The sequence below is a fragment of the Haliaeetus albicilla genome, chromosome 2, assembly GCF_947461875.1.
Source record: "Haliaeetus albicilla chromosome 2, bHalAlb1.1, whole genome shotgun sequence".
NCBI classification, from domain to species: Eukaryota; Metazoa; Chordata; class Aves; order Accipitriformes; family Accipitridae; genus Haliaeetus; species Haliaeetus albicilla.
In genome coordinates, this window is record NC_091484.1 from 43192667 (window position 1) to 43210640 (window position 17974).

At 47.2% G+C, this 17974-nt stretch overlaps 1 protein-coding gene across 2 annotated transcripts; it reads left to right on the forward strand.

Annotated features, from left to right (window-relative positions):
* Positions 1 to 9059: 9059 nt before the first annotated feature.
* Positions 9060 to 13794, forward strand: HOXA11 (homeobox A11). 2 transcript variants are annotated; one of them, XR_011322460.1, is made up of 3 exons: positions 9060 to 9864; positions 11369 to 11686; positions 11912 to 13794. XR_011322460.1 is itself a non-coding variant. In XM_069772779.1 (2 exons), the coding sequence occupies exons 1-2, from the start codon at positions 9183 to 9185 to the stop codon at positions 11599 to 11601; spliced, it is 915 nt and encodes a 304-aa protein (XP_069628880.1). In that variant the 5' UTR covers positions 9060 to 9182; the 3' UTR covers positions 11602 to 13794. The 2 variants fall into 2 exon arrangements, 1 of the variants encoding a protein (XP_069628880.1); XM_069772779.1 differs by having other exon boundaries at positions 11369 to 13794.
* The last annotated feature ends 4180 nt before the right edge of the window (positions 13795 to 17974 follow it).

The window sequence follows — 17974 nt, forward strand, 5'->3', positions numbered from 1 at the left end:
TTCTCGGCCGGTAAAGGAGTCCAAAAAGAAGAGGAGGGGGGACCAGGGGGTGGCTTTTCCGCGTGGGCCGGCGGGGCCGTGGGGCGGTGGGTGCTGGCCGGGCCGATGTGCCCCGGCCGCGGGTGTTTTAACCACGCCGTGAGCCCTTCCCTGCCCCCCCCGGGTCCCCTCCCCCTTGAATGCAGTTGATTCATGAACTAGGGGACGAAATGCAAATGTTCATTAAGTCTTTCCTCCCTCCCTCCTCCCTCCGGCCTCCCTCCCGCCTCCGCACCCCCTCAAAAAAAAAAAAATTTTTTTTTTTTCTCCAGTGAATAGCTCCAACATGGCGTGCTGAAAGGCAGAAGCTTTGCCCGTTCCTAGATCTGAACTGTGATTAAACATCCCCAAAGAGAGCATCTCTCTTCCTCCCGCCGCTCCCCCCTCCCCTCCCCGTAGCGTAGAGGAAAGCGCCCTCTTCTACGTAGGAAAGGTCAAGTCCTACAACGCACAACCCACGGTCATTACTGTACTGTGACCCAGGGTGTACTGGGGAGGAACGGCCGGGTATCCCGTGATCAAAAACACTGGGACTTTTTTTTTTTTTTTTGTGCCTCCTTCTCGTGCAATGGGAATCCGTGGAATTAGACAGCATTTTAAGCCTCCTGCAATCACCTTGTGTGCAAATCGCCATCGGAAATCCTAGGGGACCAGGAGAGACAGAGAGAGAGGAAAAAAATAAATAGCGATAATAGTAGTAGTAGTAACAGCAATAACCGTCATTAGCCTGTAATGTTGCTGCATTTTGCCTGAAGCTGGCAGGAAGGACGATGTGACCCAGTGGCTAGCTTTCTCTCCGTCTAAAGGCAGACCAACAACTAGAACAAAAAAAATATAAAACCCCAAATCAACAGCAACCCGAGTCACTGAGAGACCGAGAAGGAATGTTTTGTGGACCGGGTGTATTTAATCTGTAAGGGAGGAAACCAAAAAATGTGCAATCCATCCTCATTGATCTGGAGGTCTACAGCCCAGCGCGGGATCCTAGCTGTCAGTCTCCGTGGGGATATATTTTTGCACAGGCGAGAGACTTCTGGATGCTGGGGTAAGATTTTCGTGCTCTTCCTGGAAGCGGCTGAATGTTTCTCCTCTCCCCTTGCTCGGTGGTGAATTAAGCAAACAAGCCAACAACAAACACCCACTCAGTCCCCCCACAAAGCCCCCTGCATGACTGGAGCAAAGTCATTTGGAAGGCCTTTGTGGAGGGTTTCCCAGGCCCCCGCTCTCCCCCCAGCCCACCCACCCACCCACCCACCCCGTTCCCTTTCTCCCACGGTGTACGAGGCCGAAGTGCCGCTTCTGCTGCGGGGACCTGGGTGAAGGCGGCTGCCCGGGCTGATGCTAATAGAGCCGAAGAGCCCGTTGAGAAAAGTAAGACTGCTTCTCCTAGCCTGGGTGCTGGCTCCACCTTTCCCAAAGATGCTGCTTCCCAGCCTAGCATAGGTGGAAAGCAAAGAAGGCTCTTGGCAGGAAAGTGGGCCAGGAGGGGCTGGGGTCAGAGCCCAAGACGCGGGCAGGCTTGCAGATAGAGCTGCTGGTCGCTTGGCTTTGTGCTGCGCCGGGTTGTCTTGCAAAGTTGGGTCAGGCTGCATGGAAAAGCGGCTCCTGGATTTTATTGCCGGTTGGTTTATTCCCGTGTGCTTGCCTCTGAAATTATTTTCGTCGTTCAAGAGCCGGGCAGGAGGGTGGACGGCTCTGTGTGGAAGAGAGCGGGGGAAGGATGTTTAACCTGTCTGCTTTTCGACGTTGCCTGCGCGTATCTAGAGAGAAAAATGCCAGCCGGGTGTTGTAACCTGCCAGTTTAAATTAATCTGAACTTCGTCGTAATTGCCTTGATTTGAACGCACCAAGCAAAGTGCTTTCATTTATTCCTGATCGTATAAATCCGCCTCTCTAGTCGGCTTGGGCTAGGACTAATGGAGAAGCGGGGGGTTAAGTCTGGTTTTAGCCTTCGAAATGCCCTCGGGCAGACATCAAAAATGATAGATTTTAATACAAAGCAATCTCGGATGGGCTTCGTCTCCAGCTAGTGGTTGGTTTATGTTTAAATACGTGAGGGTTTGTAAAATGAAAATACCGTGCTGTATGGACACTTTATGGGAAAATAAAACCGAAAGAGAAAGGACGAGTAACCCACATATCCCGCCTGGCCTCATTCGGGGGGTTCTGCCCAAATTCCCCCGGCCTGCGTGGCGTGGACTTGTCGTGCTGATGCGCCCCGATTTCTGTAAGAAGTGCTATTAGTATCGGCGGTTTTTGAAGAATCGGGAAAGGGAAATAAGCGGGACCGTGAGCGCCTTTCCACCCCGGCATAGGCAAAGCAGCCATATTAGGCTTAGAGGGAGAGCTATTTTTATGGGTATCTTTGCGTGCCATATGAAAGAACAGAGAAGACGCGGTCCTTACAGAGCCGGCTGAGCTGTACGTGGGCATACGATTGCATCCTCAACTGCAGCGTGGATTTGAAGCTCGTGTTAGACAAATAGCTCCCTATAAACGTTACACAAGTACAGGTACCTTCATTATAATGCAATTCTAAGAGTCCATCAAAATATGAAGTTGGGGCTTTGAAGTCGTTGATTTGACAGCCCCAGTATAGTGATACTTCCTGTACCCGCCCCCTAAAACAATCCTTGATGAAGAAATATCTTTACTTCGGTGGGTTTCACGGTATGTGAATAAGGCTCTCCTATAAAGTTAGCAGTGTGGTACAGTAAAATCTGATGTGTTTCTTGGCGAGTTGGGCAAAATAAAAAGAAAAACAAAAATTGAAATACCTTTATAAATCATTGTTAAAATTCAGTGCGCATTGGAGAGAACCTTATATACTGTAAAATTCAATTTAGCTTAGAATCCCAGTCGATTACCTTGACTTGAATTTCTGTGGCAAAGTGTGGATCTTGGCATCCCAGGAACAGTCTAGCTACGACGAGCTTGTCTCGGCGTTGAGGCAATTCACTTTCTGTAGCTTTCTGCTCTTTAATCTAGAGGGTACATTATATATCTCATAACTCTGGTGTGTTGTTTGCATCCTAAATTAGTAGGCAGAAAAATACTCGTTTGTCAGAGGCAACGCAGTAGGATTTTTTTCCTCCCACTGAATATATTTCCTGGATTAACAAATCTAAGGTCAAGTTCAAGGCATCATTTGTAGCAATACTTTTAAATGTAAGTCGACATGGGAATGTTTTGGCGGACTTTTTTTTTTTTTTTTTTTTTTTTAACGTGTAGGGTAAAGCGGCATTCCGGGCTGCGGGTGAACTTTGCATGGGAACATCGCCTGAGATGTGGCCGTCCGTAGTGGTAACCGCGTCGTTTAATAGCACCGCACTTTCAAGGGATTGCTGGGGATGTTCCCTAAACCACTCTGATTAACTCCACATAAAATACATCGACATGAAAGGGGACTGGTACCTACTTACTACAAATGGCGCTAACGACCCGGTTCTTCGTGGGTCTGGGTGGGAGGCAGTGGAAAGTGCCTGCTTTTCTGTACCGGCGGATTATAACCAGGGAAATCTGCTTTCGCACTCGTTTTAGAGCCCGCCGCTTGGTCTAGACACCCTTCTCCCGCACCCTATTTTTGCCAGAAGTCTCTTGCACCTGTATCTGGATAGACGGGGGGGGGGGGGGGGGGAATGAATGACTGGATGTGCATTTTCGTGTGTCGGAAAAGTCTCGCAGAGCATTCAAGGGGAGAAAAAGAGACATTTATGGTAGTAGCATTGTCAGTCAATCAATTTCTGATATACTTGGCCGCCTGAGAAAATATCTCCTTATGTCCCCCTTATTGCCAAATCTGCCTCCATTCTCTTTCAGGAGCAAGATAAGAGCAGTAAATATAAACAAAATTTTAGAGGGGTTCGGCGCCCCGGAGCCTGGGGCGCGCAGGGCTGGGGAACGGGTTGCGGGGGGGGGGGTGTGCGGAGACACGGCGTTAGGAGAAACTCCCCGCGCTTGTGAAGGCGCCGGGAATTTGCTACAACAACAAATCATTTGGCTGCAAAAGAGCAAGAACATAGTTCTCGAAAAAGAGAAGTTATCTGTCTGGAAGAAGCTTCCTCTCTTGAAAAAAGCCCTCGATATTTCGGCTTGTCGTAGCTATTGGAGTCAGGGTCTACCTTCAGATAGAGCCTTCGGATGTTCATCACTGCAAAGGGATGTAAAATATCATGGTTGATCGCCAACGACGGTTAGATCTCTTTAGGTCCGTAGCCGTTTAAACCTAATGGTCAAAGTAAACTGGAAGGTTGGGAGGAGGGAAAAACCAACCACCCCCTGCAGTTTTTCCATCTCAGCGACTTACAAAGATAGAGAGGGTGACAGAGGAAAGGAAAGGATTTCGGTAATTGATATTAAAAATAAATCTAAAGTATTCTACGCCCAGATGAGCGCAGCCTTTTGAGACGTTCAAGCCTCTGAAATAAGGTAATGCGATTAAATACAACCAAAAAAAAGTCAGAATAACCTTGACTTGAATCCTGTTTACATCTGCCCTTTCTCCTTACACGTATTCTGCAGTTTCCTAGCAAAATCACAGCCTTACCGGTTCGGGTTTTAGACAATAAACAGTCTGTCCCATATCACAGCACGGGGCTTCCATCTCGCCGATATCGAAAATCACCTATTATTTAAATGATGTGAAAAATCTTAGCTAACTATTGTAACACTACCTTCTATTGCAGTGTTAAGGGAACATATTTAGTTTAAAAAAAAACCAAACAAAACACAAACCAACCCCAAAACAAAAGATGGCTATGTATAGCTCCTTTCCATAACAGACAAAAAAGCAAACAGAAAAGAAGAAACGCCAGTTAAGAACCTCTGAGCCCAAAATATTTAAAATCCAAACAATGAGCACGCTTTCCTGAAGCTACATTCCTGGCAAATTTTGTGAAGAATTATCGCCTTCTGGCCTTATTTTCATTGGAAAAGGTGGGAAAGGGTTGCGCGTTTCGTTGGCAACAGCGTTGCGAATTCCTTAATACTACGTTTTTCTAATAAGCCTTTGTAGACTGCAATCAACCCGCAAGTTTACAAAACACTGTCCTAATTCCCGAGATATTTTCTCTTACTCGAGCCGTAACAGCCCTCACCCTTCCTACGCGAGAGGAGCAGCAGCGATTGAAGCCAGCGATCGTGTAATATTTTAATTAGCTCCTCTCGACGCAAATTCCTTCTAGCACACGTTTCTCCTGTTAATTACAGGCACCCACCCTACTGGCAAGGTAAATGGTCGGCGTCAGATTTTTTTCAAGCAAAACCCGGTACAAAAAGACAACAATTTAGACACTATAGAACTTGACCTTTTGGAGACGAGCGGTAGTAAGTTAAACAGTTCCCTTTGCACGCCATCTGTATATATAAAAGCTAGGCTATCGAGGCGTCCCAGCTCTGTTTATACTCCTCCAAAGAAGAGATGTAGCTTTTTTCCCCTCGCTTTGTTTAGCTTAGCTATGGGTAAATGTGCTCACAGTCTCCCCACCTCTTGGCCACGCTTGTCCTTTGCAAAAACGTCCTGCAGCAGAGCTCCCAAATTCAGAGCGGTTTTACCCTCTCTAAATCCGGCCGAAATACTTGGGAAGGCGTAACGAATGCATTTTGCTTCTCCAAACGAAATGCCTGCCTTTGTTTATGTTGTTTTCAGAGAGGTTAGCGAGGGGAAGGCTCGATTTTCCCCCTTCCTCAACGCGGAAGTCCCAATTACTGTATTAAAAGAGCAATTCAACATTAGACCAAATAATCAACATTGATAATTGTGCTGAACACAGCAACTTAACAGCAGGCTCCCTGCAATTACCCACACATTCCGGGGCTTTAAGCGTACATTATCTCTGTTTCACTTAACAGCAAATAAAGCAGAGAACAGCCTGTGCCTTGGGTGTCTACTCGCTCCCAGACGAGCTGCGCCCCTCGCAGCCTTCCCCATCACCCTCCCCGCTTGCTCTGCAGGCGGGACCGGGAGGCATTTTGGGGTCCCCTTGCGTTGCAAACATGCTGGAAGAAATAGGTTGCTTGGTTGGGGGGCGGGGGGGCACAGCTCGAGCCGTTCGAAAGCAGGCATCGGGGCTGCACGTGTGCATGCTGTGCAAGCACACATATGCCCAGCCACACGCACACCCACGCACAGGCACACACACGCCTACTGCCAGTCGCCCCCTCACCCTTCTTGCCTTAATTTCCCTTTGTTTCCCAGAGGCAGCCCCGACCTCTGGCACGGCGGAGCCTCGCACGGCGCCCCAGCCCCGGCTGCAGAGAGGAGCGGGGAAGAGCCCCATACAAACCTGTGCCAGCTCTGCTCCCCATTTCTAGCCCCAAGGTTTGAAATTTATTGAAATGCAAGAGGGGGGGTGGGTGGCTGCAGTGAGTCCGAGGAGGTGGCGTCCCGCGATTAAGCGTTGGGCAGCTCTGTCATGTCTGCTCTGACACAAGCTGAAGTTGACTGCCAAAGTGCTATAAAACCGCAGGTCAGTCTAGAACTGTTTTCGGTTCTCCTAGACGCGCCGTGTTCAATTATAGCCTTAAAAGCCCTAATACAAGTGCAAGAATTTGTTTGCCATCACACAGAGGCGGGGCGAGGCTCTGCAATGGTGGCGCCTTTGTTATCTCAAAGTCACTGAAATCCTTATACATTCCTTTTTGTTTGAAGGGAGGGGTGTCTGCGTGTGTGCAGGGTGTGGGGAGAGGTTTTTCATCGACGGAATTGAAGGGGACACACACACACAGGGAAAATAAACAGTGCTAGGATACCAAAAGAGAGCTTCCGACCCCTCAACCCCACCTCACACACACACACCCCCCGCAAAAGCTAGAGGGGAAAGTAAATGCGAGCAAAAGTATAGCGTTAAGGAAAAAAGCCAACCAGAGCCCTTGCACACACCTCCCCACCCCCCCAAGATTTAAAAAAAAAAAAAGAGAGAGGGAGAGAGAGGGAAAACCCCCAAACTCTTTTACAATCCCTAAACGACGCTGCAGTCTTCTGCTAGCGGTTTTGACGACATGCAATCTCTTTCCATCCACTTTCTAGCAAATATGTCAAGCTGGAAGATTAATTCATTAATTTCAAGTTCAGCTCGCAGACATGCAGTAAGCGTAAGAAGTTCTTGCAGCAAACCAAAATAAAGAGTTCATTACAGGGATACGTCCAGAGCATTTGATTTGTGAACGGTAACCCTTGTAAAATAAGAAAAAGGCATATAAACATTAATGCTAATAAATTAGTTTACTCCACTACAAAGTAATTACTTGATAATATTGAATTTACAGCTTGAATTCAAACGCAATAGTTAACTATAATGTAGGGAAAATACATAATGAGAATATTTTCTCTGTGCACAACATGATTAGATTTGTTATTGAGTCAGTTACGATAAGCTAAGCAATAAATAAACAAATCGATGTTGACATTTAAATACCGAAGATCTCCAGAATTTACTAGAGAACTTTCTCCGGATATATAAATACTTCTACAGCATTGCAGAGGAAGAGGGGGGAAAATCCAAATATTCTTTCCCTAACATTTTCGTTTCCCTTCCATTAGCCTCCAAAGTCCACGGGGGCATGGATCTTGAACTACGTCTAATTTCCTAAGAGCACCGACTTCACAATAGCCTTTTGCCGTTCTGTTTTTCTATTTTGATGAAATCCAGCCGGAACCCAAATATTTCTTTTCTGAAATCGAGCATCAGAATAGCAAAAAAAAAAATTTTTCCGAGAGCCTAGGGATGTCCGTGCCTCAAAAGGTGCTGTATTCTTTGGCGTATTTCTCTGTTTTCTTTGGCTCTGCTCATTCGGTGGGGTGTGCATTTTTATTGGCAGAGAAGTACTTTTTAGGCTCTGCCCTGTACAGTCCGCTTTCTATATCATCCCTTTCATGCAACAATAGTAAAAGTTTAACCACGTTTTTGAAATAGGTCTCCCTGGGTCTCAGCCTTCAGCGACGGTATGAAGCAAAAAGGAAAGTATCTCGGTACGGCAAGTTTGTTCCTAGAGGTTAACAGTATGTCAAATAATTTTAACTAGGCTTCTGGCAATTAAACTCGGAGTATTTGTCAAGCCGGGGTAGCCCAACATCCACTGGTTTTCCAAGCATTTAGCGGCAGCGGTGAGGCGGAGAGATCGGCAAACCCTCTTTAGCTCCGTGGTCTGCAATTTAAAGGGCTTTCTGGCGTTGCGAGTGAGGTAAGGGACGGTTTGGAGGGGGTGAGGAGAGAGAACCTGCGTCCTGGGAACCCGACATTGTTAACTGCCTCCAGTAAAGCTTGGCTGAAGCCGCGCGGGGTATTTGAGGTTAATATGTAAGTAAGGGAAGGAAGACACTAAGCGCTTCGGAAGTGAACATGAATGCAAGCATGTAATCTATTCACCATGAAAATCAGTACAGACTTGACCCTGGCACATTCTTCCTAGTAACGTTTCCAGAAAAACCCTGCGGGGCGAGGGCTTTTTTTTTTTTTTTCCCCCTTTTTTTTGCGAGGGGAGAGGGGAAGCCCAAACCGCACCAAAACAAACTAAAAAATAAACAAAAAAAAAAACCCAAAACCCCCCAACACACCAAAGCCCAGCAAAACCCCCCAAAAAGAAAAACTCCCCCAAAGTCCCCAAACGCGGCCGCTCTCTTCAGGAGCGTTTGCTGCTCGGAAGCAGCTTCCCAGAAGAAGCCGTGCCCGCATCTCTCCTGTGCCCTCCTTCTCGGAGCCTGCCGGCGAGCCGCCGAGCGCCCCAGCGAGCCCACGAACAAACAGAAAGGTCTCACCTAACCCTGGGGGGGGATTGCTAAGCCTCTCTACTCCAGAGCCAGTGGGTGCCACGGGCCGGGCGGCTAAGTGTGGGGCAGTGGCAAGGCGGCTTTGTGGCCCCCCGGGCTACCCCCCCGGCCGACCTGCGCTCGGCTCGCCCTTAGGCGCCGGCGACGAGCTGTTGCTTCCCCCCGCGATGGCCACAAAGGGAGCGGGGCCCGGACCCGCCGCTCGTCAATGTCAACGTCGGGCCACGTGACCGCACCTCCCTGCCGCCGCCGGGGAGAGCTTTCCACGTCAGCTTACGTCTCCCCATCTCTTACTTCACGGATCTGCTTCAAAGAGGCAGCTGCGTTAGAGAATCATGTTAAGCTCAGCTAATGCGGAGAAGCCGAGGTAGCCCTAATGATGGATTTTGATGAGCGTGTTCCTTGTTCCTCTAACATGTATTTGCCAAGTTGTACTTACTACGTCTCGGGTCCTGATTTTTCCAGCCTCCCTTCTTTTTTGCCCCAGACCCCGTCTTCTCGCCCTATGACATACTCCTACTCCTCCAACCTACCCCAGGTCCAACCTGTGAGAGAAGTTACCTTCAGGGAATATGCCATTGATCCCTCCAGTAAATGGCACCCCAGGAACAATCTGCCCCACTGCTACTCCGCAGAGGAGATCATGCACAGAGACTGCCTGCCTGCCACCAACACTGCTAGCATGGGCGAGATGTTCGGCAAAAACACAGCTAACGTCTACCACCCCAGCACCAACGTCTCCTCCAATTTCTATAGCACGGTGGGCAGGAACGGGGTCCTACCCCAGGCTTTCGACCAGTTTTTCGAGACGGCTTATGGCACGGCGGAAAACCTGGCCTCGGCGGACTACCCGGTAGACAAGAGTGGCGAGAAGGCGCCCGCGGCCGCCGGGGCGGCGGCGGCGGCGGCGGCGGCAACTTCAAGTTCGGAGGGCGGCTGCGGCAGGGCGGCGGCGGCGGCGGCGGCGGCGGCGGAGAAGGAGAGGCGGAGGCGGCCGGAGAGCAGCAGCAGCCCCGAGTCATCTTCCGGCAACAATGAGGAGAAATCCGGCAGCTCCAGTACGTATAAAGGCAGCGCCCGAGCGCTTTTAGGAAAGGCAGCTTGAAATCTAGCGCACCGCCGCTGTTAAATTTTTATATGCTGTTTTATAAGCATATAAGGTTTATGAAGGGCCTTTAGATTTCCCCCAACAAAACTTTGTTATAAAAGGCGAGATCACGTGTTTAGTGCTGAAATTGGCCGTGAAATACCCACCGGGCAATGGATGCCTTAAAAAATTTTTTTCTTTCTCCTTCCTCTCCTTTTTTTTTTTTTTTTAATAATAATAAAAAAGAGCTCTGTGGTCAACTCTCGAAAATATAATAACGTACGTTCGGTGCCTGTAAATTCGGCAAAAAAAGGAGATCCCGACTCCTTTGATATCAATGTAATCCAGTGATTTTATAAAAGCCATGTGTTGCACCAGAAGTCTAGTTAGGAGCTGAATTCAAAGCCTTCGCCGTTTTAACGATTGCACTAGAATAGCGTTTAACAGATAAAGTAGCCGCCTGAACTGTAGCAATATATTAAAAGAAACAAATTAACCTAAAGCTGGCCTTTTTGTCTAAAGGAAGCCATTTTACTAAGGCACTGTGGCAATTACGTGTTGCCTTCTGTCCAACAGTTTGTTACTTACAATTGTTATTCAATCTGTCAAAGTCTGATTTTTTTATGTGGACTTTTTAAAAGGCGAAGCTCGTACACGGCTCGGGGAAAAAAATACCTCGACAATGAACTGTACCAGAAAAGGAAGTTTTTAAAGGGATAGCAGCTACGTTTCGTGTAAAGAGCTCCTGAACCCTGAAACCTTTTATATTCTGCTTAATGAACTTTAAAACCGTAAGAGCTAATCGAGAGGAGAATACCTCGATGCGGTGCAGAGCGTGCTTTAAAGGAAGCCGGCGGGGGGAGGATGAGGCGCCTCAGCCCTGGGCTCAGGGGCTTCTCCTCGGCTGGGGACGCAGGGCCGGGCTCAGTCTAGGGAGCGAGGGCGCGATCCGAGCGGGCAGGGGCTCGGGGAGGGCCGGGCGCTGGGTCCCCCTGCCCGATGCCGCGCTGCCTGCTGCAGGCAGCCAGCTGACGGCCGCTCCCTGGGCAGCTCCGTGTGCGCGGCGCCCGGCGGAGCAGCCTACAAAGGCTTTCCTCCAGCTCGGGAAATCCGCAGGACCCCCCCCCCCGGCCACCACCCCTTCCTCCGGCCGCCCTCCCCGCGGAGGCGGCGAGGCCGGATCCCCGCGCCTCGGCGGGGGTTTCGCCCTGCCCGCTGCCCGGGGCCGCCGCGCTGCGGGAGCCGGCGGGTCCCGGCCGGTCCCGGGGGGTCCCGGTCCCAGGCTGCCCGCACCCGCCAAGGCGGAGGAGGGCTGGCGCCCGGCCTCGGACCTGCCAACGCCGGCCCCGGCGCGGGCAAAACGCGTCTTTTTCACATTAAGGTGTTTTGCCTGAGTGCCCCCCCCCGCCCCCCGCCAGCCCCCGCCGCCGGCCGCCGCCGGGTCTCAAACGCTTCTGCCTTTTTTCGCTCCACAGGTGGACAACGTACCCGTAAAAAGAGATGCCCGTACACCAAATATCAGATTAGAGAGTTAGAAAGGGAATTCTTCTTCAGTGTCTACATAAACAAAGAGAAACGCCTCCAGCTCTCCCGAATGCTCAATCTGACCGACCGCCAAGTGAAAATATGGTTTCAGAACAGAAGAATGAAAGAAAAAAAAATTAACAGGGACCGATTACAATATTACTCAGCTAATCCACTACTTTAAAACTCACAGCGTTTTTTCAAGACGAGATTAAATTCAGATTTCGCCCTTGACAAGGTCAAGCCACGGGGTTACGTGGAGGAAGGAGGTGTGTATCTGACGGGACTAGAAGAATCCAAGGCTTTACATACATGTAAATCTCCTCTGGAACTTCAGTGATGGGGTTTTATATACACACATATATATATATATGCGCATATATATATATATTTACATATCAACTGGAAGCGATTTGATTTCGACACACATGGCATCCATTTCTACACGTGCACGTCACCTCTGAGTGCAAAATCCATACCTCTTACCTTTCCAGGCACTGCGGCTCACCCTGCTACCGCTTTCGGCAGGCACAGGCGGGGACGGCACCTCTCCGTCCCCGGACTCGCCCACCCCCGGCCCTCCCTCGCCCCTGTGCTGCTGCGGAACAGCTGGCTGGAGACCGCCAGGTCGAGCTCACCCAACCAGGACCACTGCAGAATATAAACTCTGAGAAATAATCTTTTGTCCTTCCTTAGGGGGAAATGTCTAAGTTAGAGGCAGTGCTGCATTGCCCGTGGGTTGGAAGGGAGAATTTAAGGGAGGGGGACACACGCGCAGAATTAAAGGGAGTGTTGGGGGGGGGGGGGGTGACATGCCTACACCTTCCCGAGGCCAACAGCGAGCAGTTGTAATATGGATGTAGTGATGGTTACAATAGTGTTTCCTTTGGGGGTGTGGGGAGGGAGGGGGTAGGGGGAAGAAAGAGAACTAAATGAAAGACTTAATTATTTACTTTAAAAAATCAGGTATAAATTCGCCATATATCGTAAAGAAACAATCACTGAAAAAAAAAAAGATTTAGCAAATTTTAATTAGCTCTCGTTTTATTTATGACAACTGACTAAGCGTTGCCATCTTTTCTGAGACAAATCATATTTAAATACTAAATATAAAACGGCAAAAAAAGTGTGAATTTCAGCGTTTTAAAAGAAGCAACTCCATAAAGGAAACTAACCTTCTGGCTTCTGGCTCGCAAACTTTCTTCAGGAAATACCTGTGGAGAACGACAGTTTAGCAAATACCACACAACACTTAATTGAAACTTGGAGTTGTGCAATGCACTAACATTGGATCATTAAAATAACTCGATCGCATGTTCGTTTAAAGGTGACTAGTGAGGAGTTTAAACAGAAGCCAAACAATGTAAATATGGTAATTTTGTTGTTGTCTACTTTAAATGTCACGAGCTCTACTTTGTCGCCCAGTCGACATATGCAAAGAATGGAGAGATGTTCGGAGTTATTTTAAATATCTATAAATATATATATTTCCCTGCAGGAACCAAAGCGTGAAAAAAAAAAATGCAATTTAAAAAAAAAAAAGAAAAGATAAAAAAAGGAAAATATTTAAAATTCTATATCAGTTTACAAAGGATACGGTGTTCTATCGTTAAGGTAATTTGCTGTTGAGAATATCTGAATGTATATTTCATACAGGAACGGTGTTTTACAAGACTTGTAAATAATAAAAAAAGAACCCATGACCTATTTTGTTCGAATGCCTTTTTTTTTCCTTCTGTTTTTGTTTTTTTTTTCCTTTGGGGCTAAAGGGTGTGGGATTTCTTTACATGTGCAACGAAGTGGTGATAAGAATGTTTTTTGATTAATAAATTTGCCAAATGGATGTAAGTTCTTTGACATTGTTCACAAAATGCAATATCTTTATATGACATCACTGTTTTCACTATGTATCATCTATATGTATATACAGTTTTCTTTTAATACGCGAAAGTATTTGGTTGCATGTATACAGTGGAGCAGCGCACAAGGAAAATAAAAAAATGGAAACTTTATATTTTTACTCTGGTGTTACGTTACTGCATGTTCTTTTATCCGATGTAACTCTGGGACCCGAAATTCCTCATAACCTTGTTCAGTCATTTGGGGTGAATTATTCATCTTTTGTGAACTTCGCGGTTAGATCTTCTACTCTGGAGTTAACAAGTGAACCTAGGCTTGTTCAAGCATCGTTTCAGCGGGTCACAGGAAAAGGAAAATTAAGCATGTTCATAGCTCACTGTGTGTTAGGCCTTTTCCTTATCCTGCCAACGCCGGCAGGACAAGGTCCTATGCGCGAAGGTTTGGTGTGACATTGCTGTTTGCTCCCCGCCACGTGTGTCCAGGAGAACTGCTCGGGAAATGTTTGTGGCGTTGGTAGCATTTGGGGCAGATTTCATAAGCCCGGCGCCAAAGGGAAGGTCCAAGCCAGCCGATGGATCTGGCCAGAAGCGTGAGAGCCCTGAGAAAATGGTTGTCTTTGGGAAAAAAAAAAAAAATTAAAAAATCCGCATGGTGGTGTGGTGGAAATGGACTGTTTGAAATTGTCCTTGATCTCCAAGGCAGGGAGGGGGTGGACTGAGGCGGGCGGGGGGGGCGAGGGGGAGGAGGACTGGAGGGAGAAAGTTGGGGGGGGGGGGAGAAAACCCCAAACCCCAAACAATAGCTGAGATAGGAATGTGCTTTGGGAAGAGTGTTTGAATCTTTAATGTTGACCCTAATCCTAATTGGGAGAAGAAAGTACATTTTGTTTTCGTATTGTTTACTGGCTTTGAACTTCTGTATTGCTTGGACATCACCCATAACCTTGAGGTGAAGGACTTGGTGACTTTGGGCCTTTGTTGACAACCGCCACCCGGCCAGACAACGGCTACCCAAAGGAAATGTTAAAAAGTGGGGGGGGGGGGAGGCGAGTTTGCTTGTTTGTTTGTTTGTTTGTCTAGTATGCAAGGGGGAATGCCAGTTAAAAGAAGACAGACAGATGGATGGGCTGTGGGAGCAGGACAGAAGGACGGATGGAGAGCTGAATGGCAATGAAAGTTAAGCCAGCAAGCTTCCTTTCCTGGTTAAAAATTAACTAGCATTCATAGCCAATCCCAGAGACAGTTAAACCATGGAGTTTCTCCGCTCGGGGTTTTGATTTCCTAGCCCAATAAAATCGCATCCTCTGTGTTGCTGTGACAATGTGGCCATAAAAAAGTGTCCGTGACTCGTCCGCTCGCCTGTACTGAAATGCATCCCTATAAAGGCAACGGAGCTTCGCCAGGAGGTTTCTACACCGGGAAGGTGAACGGACACTGCCCTCCCGCCGCCGCCGCCCGCCCGCCCGCCCGCCGTCCTGCCGCGGGGCCCCGCGGCAGGACGGCGGGCGGGCGGGCGGGCGGACGGCGGTGGCGGTGGTTTTGGGGTTGCTTTGCCACAAGATGGCGATCTTCAGATCAATGTCAAAGCCGCCCGGGGCGAGGGGAGCAGCCCTGCAAAGGAAAAAAAAAAAAAAAAAAAATCTTGGCCTTTGTTCATTTTGCATCCCTGGAGCCGCACGGGTAATTATTGCACTTAACCGGGCTCCGCGTTACAAAAAGGCGCTCGGGATGCCGGGGGGGGAGCCGCTGGGGCTTGTCGGTGGAGTTAAAATTTCCTAAAAATTAGGAAATGCGCGAAGGTAAGTGTTTTATACGTCTACCCTGCGTGGAGAAGGGCGAGAAGCGTGGGGTGAGCGGAGTGGTACCTAGCGAGCTGGGGTGGCCCCTGCCCCGACCACTGAGCACGACGGAAAAAGAACCGTAGGGAGGGGAAGCGATGCAAAAAGTTGGTGATTATGATGTGAAATAATATAGAAGGGACTTTCTAAGTTGCAACTGACCTTTTATTTTCTCTTCGTAAAGTTTTGGCCAGCCGCGTGGAAAATCCACGTTATCTGGAAATATTTTTTCAGAGTAACTTGTAGCTTTCTTCCAGTTATAAAAAAATTGTAGCACTGGAAATATTATGAAACTTGACATTTATGTGTGGAACAGTAGGTGTCTTCAATCAAATAGATCTATGGCAACGCAGACTGCAAATGACAGACAATTCTGACGGTCTTATTGGACTTGAACTGTAGTTTAGTTGGGGTCGTTTAGTAATTTTAAAGGGTAGTCTTCTTTGCAGCTGGACACAGATTGTGGTAAACAAGTTTTGACACACTTATGCTAAAAACTATTCATGTGATTGCATATTAAGTCAATGTTCGTGCAAGACCAGATTTGGATTTCCTCTATCTATCTATCTATCTATCTTTCTAAAGCAGCACATGGGCAGTAAACAAACAATAGTCACACATTCTCATGTGCTCAGGACTGGTCTGGGTTGTAGCTTTGAAACTCTATCCTCGGTACGAGTATCCCTAACTCCAGGTTACTTTTCTCGCCCATAAAAGTTTCACATGTTTTTGTTATGTCTCCATTTGAGAAGGGCGGGAGGAAAGGTGGTATTATATGGGGGAGATACTGGTTTGGCTACATATTTTAATGCACATGTTTCTTAGGAGAGCGTATACAATTTTAAAATATCTGTCCGGGGGAAAAAACAAAACAAAACAAAACAAAAACAAAAACAAAAAAACAGGGGTCATTTTTTCCTTAGTCTCGTATGTAAAGTAATGCAACTTGCCTGCAGTATTTTTTAAGAAAGCGCCCTTTAAAATTGTGCTTCCAGGGAACTGTTGCAAGTGTAGTTAAAAGCACATGCTCAGTCGGCAGCGAGCAGTTTTTAGATGATTATCGGAACCTATCGATTTCATCAAAGATGCTCCATTAAAAGCTAGGGGACGTTGATCTCTTTTGACCTCCCCTCGGCAACGTCAGGACGTGAGAAGCCACGTCTCGGGAAGGAGCAGGGCGATTTGAGGGTCCCTTTGCAACATTTCATTTTACACCAGTCAAGTTAAACTCAGCATATTTGATCAAATATTTATTTTTCCCCTTGTTGTTTCCCTGCCCCATTCAATACTCGGCTGAATAAATCAAAGGGACCTCAGCAGCAGTTAAAGCGCCCTCTGGTTACGAATTGTTTACTGACGTCCGCGGTCATAGGATAATATTTAAAAAAAACAAGCTTGTTTCTTACAATAACTGTTTATTATTTCACATGATTGGGGTTTGCATGTTTTGGAGGGAAGACGTGAAGCCAACTTAGTGTCTACACTGTGTTTAATTAATCGTGTACTCAACTTCAGCTCACATACCACATCCAAATCCCTGGGAGGCTTTTTCATAAGCTCTTTGGGTTTGTGTTTTGTTGGTTGTTTGGTTGTTTGTTTTTTTTTTTTTGTCACAATCTTTTCATTAAATGCTCTGAAATCGAAACTTCAGGCCAACGTGTGTGTCTGAAAGCCAAGTTATACCGCAACCAAAAAAGATATTTGTATATGCATCCAGATCTTATTTAAAGGAAAGACAGCTACAAAAAGGGGAGAAGGGATACAGTTTCAAATGCTTAATACAGCTGTGCGGCCCATCTCTAGCACTAGAAGTGGTACACTTAAAAGACGGACTCGGGTATGTAAGATTTTCCCGACACATAGATAACCCGATACCGTTGTTGCTTCTGCACGGTGTTTGGGGCTCTCCGGACAATAGAAAGCCCCGTTGTTCTCGCCAGTGCCGGAGGAATGGCGATGAGATAAAGCCCTAATGAATTGGTTTGGGTGTATTTTGTCTTGCCGCACGCTAGAATTCGGAGCTCGTCAGAATTACTTGCAAAATATGTTCCTAATCCAAATGAGTAAAACGATACACATATACTATAAAACATAGCTGGGAGAACAAGCCTCCGGATGGCTGGAATAAAATTAAATCTCAGCCTAATTTTTAACAGGATAATCCGCCAAAACAAGCCAACCTCCTCCCCCGCCACCACCAGGGTGAAAGAATTTCTAGTAAAGATAAAATTAGTGGGGCCGTCATTTGTCACCTAACTTGGCACAGACACAGTTCCTAAACCTCCTGTTTGAAATCCGCCTTCTTTGGAGCAAATCCAGAAGAAAAAAAAAAAAAGACAAGAAAAAGAAAAAAAGGAAAAGAGGAATCTGGCACACACGCACGTTCCTGACAACTGACAGTTCCAATATTAAATAACTATACCCCGATTGCATTAATTTTTGGAGCTGTATAAAATGTAATCCACGGCTGTATCCTCAGACAGGCGGCGCATGCACTCCTGTAACAGCCTGCAAGGCCATTTACGTTTTCACAAATTGCAGTTTGCCCGTGTCTACAAATAAAAGCATATTTTAATTAGCTCGCAAAATGCGTCTCTGGATTAACAGCGCTGATCTTTTGGGTTATACGGGCCAATAATAAAAAGATAAATCACGGTTTAACACGGTACATTTTGAGATTTCCAGTCGGAGTTTGCTTAGGCTGAGCTGTCGTTTTTTATTTATTCCCTTTTTGTTTTTAATTTTAGTCCAACCAATAAAACGGCTTAACGACGCTATTAATGCATCTATTATATTTTTCTTAGATCAATAAAGTTTTATTTTGATAGTGTTGTCTATGGACGCCGTGAATTTAGATTCT